Source organism: Didymosphaeria variabile, assembly GCF_027946475.1.
Source record: "Didymosphaeria variabile strain IMI 356815 chromosome Unknown scaffold_1, whole genome shotgun sequence".
NCBI lineage: Eukaryota > Fungi > Ascomycota > Dothideomycetes > Pleosporales > Didymosphaeriaceae > Didymosphaeria > Didymosphaeria variabile.
Window position 1 is genome coordinate 165,859 of NW_026611620.1, and position 12,479 is coordinate 178,337.

Sequence of the window (12,479 nt, forward strand, 5' to 3'; positions counted from 1 at the left end):
TGGCAAGCAAGGACGTTCTAAATGTATGTAAAGCATACCGTCTCCGCACGACGATTGTTCAACTCATAAGCTTCACAGATCTGCTCTGTCATCGGCGCTTGTTCATCAGCAAGAGGCACCTCGTCTTGGGTTCAGCCAAACAGCTGATCTGCCCATGCTGCAAACTGGAAGACATTCCATTAGCCGCAGTTACGAGAATTATATGTACCACTCTACCCTACTGCCCAGCCAAGGTAGAGGAAGGATCATTTACTTTGCACTTGCTCTTTGTGATCGCGCATTCCTGCCCTGCACTTGAGTACGTACCCTTTCATTCATTTCGGGACGAGAAGATCCTAGAGGCTAGCGCACAGAGACTAATTTGGGGGTTTATGGTGGTGAGGAACTGTCTTTTGCATGACGTTATGAGATGGTCTTAGTTCGTTTATTATAGATGCCTTCGACGCCTTAGTAGCGCCTTAATAATATTATTGGCTCTATATTCTTTTTGCGATCAAAGTCTCATTTTCGCATTTTCTCCTATCGTTAAGGAGTCTAACACTTTCAAAGGCTGCCTCAATATCTGCCACATTGGTAGAGATATGGGGATAGAAGATTTCGTGAGTTTAGGCTGAAGTGATGCGTTGAGTGAGACCGTGTGTGACAGTAAGCGATGAACCCGGTATTGGGAGTAAGCGCGCATCGATGTCGACATTCGTTAGGTAGACCAGTCACCGACGTCAATCCGTCACATGCGTGGTTGGTCCCACACCACTGCTACTAAGTTTACCCCGCCCAAGATCAAACCGTGTATGATCCACGCCTTCTCTACATTACGTGCACAATATCTAGCATGGATCCTACACAGATGCAAACGAATTCTGGAGACAAATACCCTCAAGTCTTAGAGAACTCAAGTCCGCCGACTTGGGATCCCGACAAACAGGATTTTTTTAGCTACTCCCGCACCCAAAGTTGTCGCATCTACAATAGTGGCCTCCAGATCTATGATGACGGCCGAGAATGTCGTTCTGATGGGACCACACAATCTCCACCAGAGGGCTGTTGGGTTCGGTATTATGCTACGGAAGAAGATGTTCCGTACACGGAGTCTTCTCTAGGGAATGGTTTAGGAGAGGGTTCGTATGGCAAGGTCGACGTAGTGAAGGCGACCCGTGGGCGAGATCTAAACGACGATCGCAAATTTGCTCGCAAAGAATTCCTCCACAACGAACCGGTTGATTCACCCAACAAGTCCGCGGCACAAGAACACCTGGAAACAGAAATCAACATATACAACAAACTGGAGAAAGAGCAACCAACGGAGCACAGGGTCAAAATCGTCGATGCGTACACGGTCGGCATGAAACGATTCTTCTTGATCATGCATCCTGTCGCGGAGGGCAAAACGCTCCAGAATAAGCTTCGCGACTTCGCATTCGCCAGAGAAAGGAGAACTAACGATGAAGTTACAATACTTCGACGTGCGATTGGCTGTCTCACTGTGGCCATTGCGAGGCTCCACGAGAAAGGATTCCGCCATCGGGATCTACATCCTGGGAACATACTACTTCATCAGGGCGAGATTCTAGTGTGTGACTTTGGAGCCTCATTACATACGCATTGTGGCAAAGGAAGCACGACTCGGACTGATTTTCCGCCGAAAATGGAGCGATATGCAGCACCGGAGGTGATATCCTCTCAAGGAGAGCGAAATAGGATGGCGGACGTGTTCTCCCTGGGTGCAATCCTGTTTGAGATTGTGTTCGCTATACTTGGCCGTGAAGAACTCGCGGAAAGCTTCAAAGATGGTGGTTATCGGTACGAGGCTCGAATAGATGAAGTTCGAGGAATGTGCGACCCCAGTTCTACCACCATAGGAATGCTATGGTACATAGGGCAAATGTTGAAGCGCAAACAGCAGGATCGCCCCTCGGCCATGACTGTAGCATCGGAGTTCTTGAGTGTTCTGGGGTTCGATATAGGTCCGTCGATGTGTTCTGACTGCCAAGAATGGCTCAGGGAAAATGGTGAGCCACAAAGGTTACGTGATGAACTTCAGGAAAAAAGAGATAGATTCAGAAAACAAGTAGAACTTCAGGAAAGAAGAGAAAAGCGGTCTGACCTCAAGAAAATCTCTGTAAAACGGACTCGATCTTTCGAGAATTGATCTGTACATTCTCTCCTATGCGTTTTCCCTATGGTGATTCTAGCAAAGCCGAGTTTTGCTATGCACTGGGTGATGATGTAGGTAAGGACAGCCACTGCACTGATACTATGGTCAATTCGGGAGTAAATCCACATTCAATAGATCAAAAACCTTTTCCATGTCGCATCTGCAAACAGCGTCGTATCATAGACGCAAGCTATGCCCACCCTCTCATATGCAGACCCGCGGTGAGTCTGAAGTAACATGAAGATATCGCGTCGGGCATTCGTCTGGCTATGAACCCTGGATCGTAACGAGAGGCAACAGTAACGACCCGGTGCTATCCTAGCACGATCGAATTGTCCGGTACCGGAAGTGTGTTTATTGGAGTATATGAGCCTGAAATACGGTGGATTGGACGGCCCAGGAGCGTCTTCAATGTCAATAGTGGCCTCAACAGCTGGTCCGTAAAGAACAATATAAGCTGATTTCACAGTCGACACAAAGGCAATACCTGTCCATTCGACTGAAAAGTCCACCAGCTTGCAGTGATCTTGCACGAGCACGTAGCGGTCGGCCTGACGAACCCTCATAGTGAGTTGCCATATATCAAACAAGATATTAGAGGGACACGAGAGCCATGCCCACGATGGAAGACCTGCTGATTCAATCTCAAGAGCAGTCTTCGGTGAAATCTGACCCATTCTGATCCACAGTAAGTCCTGAATAATCGAGCCCTTCCAGAGACCCAGGACCGAGATATCTCCAGTGATTGTTTGGTAGTTTTCAGCAATTCCTGACAATGCTGGCAAGCGGTCGTTCCAAAAAGTGAACTTTCGTTCAGAGAAGTTTACCATCCAGCTCCTCCACATGCCGTCATTTTGGAGACTCTCCGGACATTGGTACATTCTCAGAACTCCGCGGATGTCAGATGCATGAGTACTAAAACGGACGCCGGCTTCTGTTTCATAAGCTTCACTGCACTCCCAGTGCAGTTCCTCACTCATACACGAAATGATACGGTGAGACAGAAGCTGTTCCTGAAGTACCCAGCCTCGAGAGCTCAGGACCGTCTGCTTGGTGAATTGACGAGTATCTCCGGGTTGTAGTCTTACAAGAAGCTCGGGACCTCCCTTCGCTTGAGTCAAGTGAAAAGTTTGGACGAGGGGATTCTTAACTGGAAAACAACCGCCTTCGCTTCCAGACGATTCAGACGCTGCAATATTGAGAACGCTTCCTGAATAGATATCCTTCATTTTTACGGCTTCTTGTTCCCACTCCTTCGTACTGTCTTGAATAATGCACAGGGCATCTATCCATATGAAGCGAACGCCTCATGCCCGCGTGATGAGGATAGCATCATCAAAAGTACGAGGAACAATCTGAGCAGGAATTCGATTGCTGTACAACTGTACATTTGACAGAAGCGTACGTATAGGTGGACTAGGGCCCCAGCAGTGGCTGAGAGTAGTGTATTGTTGATCTTGGATGGGGAGCTGTTTGCTGAGAACGAGTCTAAGAGGACTCCCGTTCCCCCCAACTTCAATCAATCGATGTGGTATTTGTTTGGCCTTCGGCATACATCGATTTCCATGGCTTGACTTGCAGTGATCTAACCACTTTTTGATGGCTGCCATCTTGTCTTGCACCGAGGCTGAAGAAGCCCACGGAGCGCATCGGCCTATGGCTACTGCCCTGAAAGTCAACACTGTTAAGTATGAGCATGCTGTATCACCTACAATTGGACGCACACGTCGTAATAAAAAAAGTGTGGATACTTGTGACCTCTCCTACAGCAAGTTGTTGACGAACGGATAACTCCAGAAGCGCCCATCTTACTTCTTCCTTGGAGCCATTCGGCTCTTTCAGCCTTAAAAAGAGTGCAGCATTATCGAGAGAGCCAGGGCCACGATCTTCCACGTCCAGATGAGTTCGGATATGTGTACAGAGATGACATCGCTCAGACTGTTGCCAGAAGGATGACATGGTCGCGTAAAATGGTCGAGTAGTGTGCCCTTCATGATTGATAGGAATGATTTTCGAGCAATATTGGCACAAGGTCGCTTTTTCTGGTATCATTGTTTACGTGAGTATGCACTCAACTAAGGAAAGGGTGTATAGTTGCTTTGATCAACGAAAGGCTCAGAGTGCTGGCCATCCCTGCAACTCGAGCGGTATACTGACCGGTCGTTTTCAGAAAGAAGCATCTGCAAATCGGTCGGGAGGACTTCGTGTCATCCAACAATTCGGCATTTCGGCTCCCCTAAGCCTTTTGATGGTGCCCAATAAAGTGAGAAGGCTAAATGAAGCGCTTGAGGGCCTGCGCTTGACAACGACAGCTCGGAAATGACGAATCAAAATATTGCCGCACTTCCTCAATCATATCCTCGATTGATACCCAGCAACGACTCAATTGGCAGAATGGCCAGATCCATGCATTCATGCGGGGGGATCAGGCTGAGGTTTGCGACCCCGCACTTGTTCAGCTGTTGCTGTCCAGGTAAGTTGGCATAAATGCACGCATTACAGGTACTGATCTCTTCATAATTACCATAGGTACACGAAAGCGAGAATAATGGAACAATTTTGGAAATCCTACAACTCTTTACCCACTCTTCTAGAAGCAAAAGATCGTTTCGCGAATCGTGAACAGGTATTTTCCAATCTAGCAACGTTGCTATCGAAATATGGAAACGCTTTCGGTGTGTGTCTCGTCCATGCGCACTGCAGATTGTCGGAAGGCGAGATCATGCTAGAAAAAGACGGCATCTCGCAGCCAGTGGGCGTCTCCGAAGCCCAAGCTTACTATGCTGAACGCTGGCTTCCGTCTGGTATTCCCTACGAATTCACGAGCCGGCCTACAGAAAAGCTACCAGAAGCGCTACTCAAGGAATTTCGGGCTATAACACAGGAAATTGGGGTACTTGGTCTGTACCATGTGGGGAGCGAAGGTGAAGTACAACTAGAGTCGACCGAAGGACGAAAGAACATATTTCGAGACATCAAGGAAGAGGATTGGCGCCTGAACCCTGTTGAAACGGCTTGGAACCTGGACAAAGGTGATCCTGTTACGATGGTTTGCGTTTTACTCTGTGCAACTGCGACTACAGAACAAGGTGGACATCATCTTAGTAAGTAGTTCATCTAAACATATGCTAGACCTGAACCAATTCGCTACCAGAAAGAAAAGAACACTACGTGCCTAGCTAGTCATTCTAGGAGACCGACAGCTGGCATCGATCTATCAGACTTTTTGGCGGCGGCTCCCGGGTGTTTTGGCCGCACATGCACTGTGAAAAATGAAGGTACTATTCGTTTGCGTATTGAACTCCTTGACGGCATTGGCATGGTCAAGGATTTGTATGCAGAGCCCGCGTCCTCCACTTCCCTCTAACAACGTCAATCCCCACTTTAGCTGGGAGGTCTATTTCTCCATCCTTAGCTATCGACCAAACGTCCTCGCCCTTCTTGTTTAGGAAAGAAACGTTCTTGCATTTCGCAAAATAGGCCTTTCTCTCATAACTCTTTTCAACCAAGTAATCGATCGGGTGCTTCTGCTATTGATGAGTCCAGCGATACTATGAGGCTTTTACAGCAGTTACACTATGAATACCAGACTTCTCACTCGTGTACTATAAGCCAGCTGTCATGAGATCTGGGCCTTGGCATAGATCCTATGTAGAGAGCCTCCGGCACACTAGCTAGCTCCATGATCACCTATAACATAGATACAGTTCACTGTCGTCTCGCACTAGTCATACCAATGCCCATTCTATCAACGCGTCCTCCACATCTCGACCCGCCAATTACATTATGCGCGCTTCCAACCTAATTTGGGTCGACGCTTCGACGCTTCGGTAGTTTGGATTCGTCCTGGCTGTGTCAGTATCACCCCCAACCTCTATGCGTCAAGATTCCATATCGCTCTTAGGCAGATATCTCGAAATAGAGATTATTAAAAGGATTAGTACATAATCGCGTATTAGAGTACCAGGCGCTGAAGTTCCGCCCAGCCGTGCCGTATTATTAGCAAAAGTTTATTCCAGCCCTATGGGCTATAGCCTATGTCTTTACACAGAGCACAGCTAAGTAACTCCCTACCCTTCCATGCACTTCAGTACGAGAATATACTAGAAACTAGTGCACAGAGACCGATTTAGAGGCTTATAATAGAGGGAAACCGTCATCGGCATAAAACCGTAACAATCAGCGTAACATACGCTCCCGTTCTCTCCCAACAGCTTCCACTACTATACGTTCTACTTTCTGCGTCCTATCCTATCCCAAACTGGCATAAGCAACTGTTTGGCCTGCGGCTAAGTAACTAATTTGGATCAATGAGATGATTGCTCTGCATCCCGTTGTCGGCTTCGCGTGATGTATTTCCAGATCAGTCTCACGTACCCTCAGCAGCCCATGGTCAATACTTCCCTCTTGTGCAGATTACTCGAGTACATTGACTTTTCGCTGCGATTTCCCCTGCGTCCATCCCATCTCATCTCGAGCATACATCACGCCACCCGCGCCAGGCCTATCCTCCCTCAAAGCACCACCTGCAGCCCGTCCCGTCACTCACTAACTCCTCATCCCACACGCCCCACTCCGACCTTCCTACGCTTCAGATCGCAAAATTTTGATTTCCGAGGGGAGAGTCAGAGTCTTCAATTCCACCAGAAACTAACGCTAAAACTCGGGGTTAGACTCCGAACATAATGCCACCAGCCTACGGGTATATACAGACATTCCCCCGGCTCAAGCACAGCTTCGACATAGCGAGCCTCCTTGAACTTAGGATACAGCTTTCCCACATTTCCATCCTTTTCATCCTTCTCAGCGCCCCCATCCCCGCGTCTGCCTCCCCTTATCGCGGTTCGCGTCCCCAGCACCCTATCCTCCCAAACCCCCATCACGTCATCCAAGTCCACATGACTCGTATTACTCATTTCCACGCCGTCATCCCCACCCCACGCGGATACAGCTTCGGCGTCTCAGCCGGCGCGTACAAGCGGACGTACTTGCACCCCACGACCTGCGCGAGGATGTTATGGTAGGGGTCTGTGTGGAGGGGAGATATGGTGTTTGCGGGGCCGAACCACGCGTTTAGCAGGGGTCATCGAGCGTGTCTACAGGTTTGATGTGGGAGGGGTTGGAGAGGGGCGTGGCGGGGCGGTGTAGCAGAAGTCGGGGTGGCGATGTCAGCGCGGAGGGAGGGATTTGGGCGAAGAGGTCGTGTTGGGCTAGGTAGCCTTTTTGGGGAGTGTTTACGCCTGGGGTTGAGTTTTGTTGTTCTGAATCTGGGGGGTTGGCGCTGGAGTGGAAATTTGAATTTGAGGGGGGGTCGGGAGTGAGCATGTAGGTGTGCATGAAGTCGGCGAAGGAGAGGATCTTCTGGGCCCAGCCTGCATCCGTGTAGCTGCGGCCAATCTCAACAGGGACGAGGCGCCTCCCGTTGAGCGTCTTGCGCATCAGGTATGCGGGGTTCTTCCAGGCGCGGTCGTCGTCGAAGGCGGGCCAGTGGTCTATTGCTCGCTCGATGATGAGCGGTGTCTGCGTCTCCGGGTTCGACACCTTCGCTTGGAACGCAGACAGACTGAGGTCTCTCGATCTGGGAATCGGAAACTTCAACACGGGCTTCCTGCGGATGCCGTCTGGAAACGTCTCGGGGAGCTGGTTGGCAAATTTCCTCCTCTTCGCCGGCCTCTCGGGCGCTTGCGAGCTTAAGAAGGCCTCCAGCGCTTCAAACCATTCTCCTACCAGGTCTTCCCTTGCTACCGCCCCCGTCAAGATCAATGCCATGTCCAGCTCCTTGACTACCCTGTCTACCCACTTCTCATCGCTGTCTTCTTCTTCGGTCTGCTTTTGTAGATGCTCTGCCACGACCTCGAGGACAATCCACAGCGCAGCGTCAGTATACAGCCTTCGCCAGCACGTCTTCACCTCGCGATACGGCACCGCGTGCAACTGCTGGTAGGCGAGGCGGAGGCATGTTTGAGGGTCCTTGGGGAGAAGGATGAGTGCTGCGCGGCCTGCACCTAGCAAAGAGGTGTCATCCAGTGGAGAAGGGGAGAGGAGTTCGGTGCGAGTCCGTGCGAGGATGCCTCGAAGGGACATTGTGATGTTAAGACGTTCGAGCCCACGTGAGGCAAGCACGCGGAGAGGTGGCTTAGTCTATCGATAAGGCAAGCGCGTTCTTGTCTCGCAGTCACGAGACATGTAACCCGTGCACGCCGTGGACACTTTATTCCAGCCTGCGCAGCACATCAGCCACTCTTGGTGCTCATGGAAACGCAGCCGCGGTGCCGTAGCCTCCAGCCTCAGCACTGGGGCCACCCGGCTCGCCCGCCCCGTCAAGCGAACGTTTATATTGGATCACCGCCAGGGATCCCCACAAACCAGCCCTACAATGGGGTCGATTTTTTTCCGATCGACCTGAAGTGCATGTGTGAAATCCCAGAAAGGCATCACCGATAGTGTAGGTAATATAAACTGCATTATATGTGCCTGCTTGACGTACGTCATGCTATATTGTACAGTGTTCCAAGAACCGGGTGCCTCCAATGCATGTGCCTCCAAGGCAGTCCTTCGTATCAACACCGGATGCAGACCTGCAGTATGCGGTCTGCTCATTATGGTAGAATAGTTCGTGATGCATAAATCGTAACCGTCAACGCCGTGAGCGGTATGCCATGGGATATCTCGCGCAGAAAGATGAATGAAAGACATAGGTAGGAAGCAGGGTGGCTGGTCGAAGCCACGGGTATCACGCTCAAGTCAAGAAAGAAGCCCGCCGGCGTCCTGTAGGCTGGGTACGCTGGTGTAGCTGGTTGCAGTCGGGCTGCGTGTGATGGGAGTTGGGGTGTCCCGCGATATCAGAGGTCGGGTGGACTGTGCGGTTGATGCTCTGGTATTCGGTGATGCAGTCGCGGCCAGTTCATCCTTTTCTGGTAACAAGTTTCCTCGGTCTTGCGTTTGTACAACCAGGCGAGTGCCCATCTCGTACTCTTCAGATTGTTGAGAGAGACGCGATGTCCGTCGGCCAGGTATGTATGACCGTCCGCTTGGAGCAAGGGAGCTTCTCGACGGCCGCCGCGGCTGTGGTGCGAAATCTTGCGCAACCACGGAATCTGTTGGTGATGGTGCTGTGGTTGGCCCGTTCTCTAGCAGCCCTCCCACGTCGAAAAAGGACACTCGTCTGCCACCCATTGCGCGAGGGCTGGGGATTGGGTCTTCGCTGTCCCTGCACTTCAGATCAGAATCGCCGCTATAATCAGACAGGTCTGACTTCTTGCTGGCTTGCCAATTGGGAGTTGAGAAAGGAGGTGGCGGTCCGCGCGGCGATCGTGGATTGAGCAGGTTGATATCGACGACTTGAGCAGGCCTTGCGATGCTCGATTTGTCGTCCATCAGCTCCGGGTTTGTACGAAACCCGAGCGAACGAGCAAGATCTTCGTCACTGCCCAGATCTTGCAACGTACGCCGGGTCGAAGAGCGACGATCCATACTATCGGTGGCTGATCCGGGCTTGTACTTCGTCTTCTTGACTCCTCTATCGCGGAGGAACGATCCTAGAATAATGGCGTTCGAGACGCCCGTGGCAGCGAGGATCTCAGACGAGGCCCAGACGGTGCGATACTGCTGCAAACCGCGCTTTTCGATGACGAGCGGCATGCGAGCTGCAGTGATGATGACGAGGACGATTGACATGGAGAAGAGTGCGACCAATTGCAACTTGCGTTTGATGGACATTGATGACTTGAGGATGATTGGGATCGGGAAGAAGACTAGGAGTAAGTCGGTGACGATGTCGGTAGTGCCCATGGTGAGAAGGTGTCCAAATCCCTGGCGACACGTCGGTTTCGCTTCTGGAATGACCTGCCAGTTCTCTTGGAAAGGGTGACACTCTGACAGAGTTGCGACCAGGACGGCGATGAAGGTGACAACGAGGAAGATGCGAATGCCACGCAGGCCAGACTCGTAGCCCTTCTTCCAGAACCGTTCCGTCATCCGTTTCAAGAACTCAGAGACTGTGAATTTGGCCATCCAGACGCTGCGCCCAGATTAGTACAGGTAAGCGAAAAAGGCGCGTGTGACGTACAACATGGTGTAGAAGATCCTAGCTGCGATGACCAGTTTCGCACCGATTTCGCGATGATGGATCTTGAGCGGATCTGTAAGTTGGGAGGTGTTTGCATTGTTGGTGCCCCAAAGGAGGACCACGTGGATGAGAGCCATGCGGGCCAGAAGTGGAATGATGCTCCCAGCCATGATTTTGTCTTCGCGGAAGAGGCGTTCATTTCGAATGTAGCGACCCGTGAGGCGAAATCCTATGATGACGATGGAGAAGATGGTGCACCACCAGCTGTAGAGCAGCGTGGGGTTGTTGGTGATGCGTGTGCGTGGCTCTGGTGGCGCATCGTTGTAGAGTGAGCGTGGCAGTATCATGGTGGTTTGGGAAGGTCCAGACAGACTCCCGCCTCCGCAGAGGGTGAGCTGCGCAACGTCGGACGCTCAGTTATGCTCTCCGGATTATGCTCTCCGGATGGATGCTATGACGGCAGTAGGCGGGTGCTGATCGGATAGCGCTCTGACCATGTCGGCTACCGAGGGCGCGGATTGAGTGTATATGGACTATGACTTCAGGGCACAGGCGTGCAATATATGCGCTGGCGGCCGGTTTGGAGGAAGGAAGAAGAAGCCAGGAGGACAGCGGACGGAGGATGGCAGCGGGCAGTACTGCAGGTGAAGGCGGAAGGACAGCGGCAGAGGACGACACTGCCTAGAGGACAAGCCACGAGCACCTGGGCAAGTAGCGGGTCGGGCGATTGCGAGCGATCAGGCGTGGCGTTGATAAGGCCAGCGCCCAGAGCAGGGTCGGCACCGGTGCGAAGCTGCCTCCGCAGTGAATGACTCGAAACAAGGGGTGACGGTGACAATATCGACGACAACAGCACCAGGCGTGGCGGTGGACTCGCTATAGATATGGCCACGCCGCGTGTGAATCATTCGCGCGTGGAGCCCGGCCGGCACCCTTGTCACAAGGGCGCGATGCATGACAGCTGCCAGTCCGTCTCGCTTCGTCCCATGGCCGTCTCTACTTCGCGACAACGAGCGTCGCCCGCAGCAGCTGAGTGGCCGCCGAGCCCTGACTGACTTGTCCAACGCCCTCCACGCTGACCGCCAGACCGCCTCGCCGAGTGCGCATTCTCGCAGAGCCGTCGGCTCCTCCTCCTCTCGCCCTCGGCTTCCTGGTAGCACATGATACGCGCCTCGCCGTCTAGCCAGGCACGGTGTGAATCCCAGGGTGTCGCTACCTGCAACTGATCACAGATAGCTGGCCGCGCCATGACAGATGCAGGGAGACCGGCCGCGGTGTGTTTGGCTAGGCGCGCAGAGAGGCAGGCACTTGCATTTGCGCCATTTCGCAGTGCCAGGACCCCACGCTTCCAACCCGCTGGATCGCTCGCTTACCCAGGGCCCCGCCTTTCGCTCTGATACCGCATCTCACATGCTCGCGCCACAGGAGTCTGGGACGACGCCGCAGTCCGAACTTCGGGCTCCTTATTTCTCGCAATGTCCAGTTGGCAGCGACATCGTGGGGTGCAAAGGCGAGGACAACGGCCAGGGTGGAGTGCTGCGTCACGGCCTTGTCCTGGCGGCGATCCCGACCGCATTCCTGGAGCGCTGCCGATCTATACATCATACCCAATCCTACTCTCCAGCCGTTTGCTCCACCTACAAGTCGATCAAATGTCGTTTACTGAAGGCACGGCAATGGTCAATCAAATACCGTTTACTGCAGGCACAGCAATAGATAACGCGGGAGAAGCGTTTCAGCATCCGTTGCCTCCCGCTATGCGCTGGGCCTCCCAATATCCTACTAGCTGCCGTATTCCATTTATTGGTGCAACCTTAATATTCAATAGTAGAACACATATTCCGCTGCTTGCACGAAACCGAACATTATCTGCACGGGCGAAATGGCAGGGCTAATTATATAGAGCCCAATGTTTTGCTACGGCAATATATTCGTCTTTATCGCATACCACCCACATGGCTCCCACGTGGAGGTGATCCGTCCACTGGTCCACTCCCGCTGCCTCGGCCGTTGACCATCCCATCATCAGGAGTAAGTCTACTTACGACCGGCCTGGGTATGCAGTAGTCATGGTTCTCTAGGCGCCTGACGTTTCAAGCACCGTATACGGCACTCTGTTCCAACCGCTGATACTATGGAGGGTGGTATCTTCGAGAGTTCTAATTGCTCGAATAGCTCCGGTCATCTGACGTTAGTTTTACAGTCACGATGGCAACTCCTTCAGAGGCAATTGCCATGGAAATGGACGCAGAGGTT

General features: G+C 52.1%; 2 protein-coding genes across 2 annotated transcripts; both read right to left on the bottom strand.

The window, feature by feature from the left end:
- Nucleotides 1-7,228: 7,228 nt before the first annotated feature.
- Nucleotides 7,229-8,239, bottom strand: N0V89_000025 (uncharacterized protein; the record flags this gene model as incomplete). The annotated part of the gene is made up of 1 exon (XM_056208851.1): nucleotides 7,229-8,239. The coding sequence occupies one exon, from the start codon at nucleotides 8,237-8,239 to the stop codon at nucleotides 7,229-7,231; it is 1,011 nt and encodes a 336-aa protein (XP_056075673.1).
- A 660-nt stretch (nucleotides 8,240-8,899) lies between these two features.
- N0V89_000026 (uncharacterized protein) lies at nucleotides 8,900-10,570 on the bottom strand (the record flags this gene model as incomplete). The annotated part of the gene is made up of 2 exons (XM_056208852.1): nucleotides 8,900-10,175; nucleotides 10,224-10,570. 2 exons carry the CDS (start codon nucleotides 10,568-10,570, stop codon nucleotides 8,900-8,902), a joined length of 1,623 nt encoding a protein of 540 aa, XP_056075674.1.
- Between the last annotated feature and the right edge of the window lie 1,909 nt (nucleotides 10,571-12,479).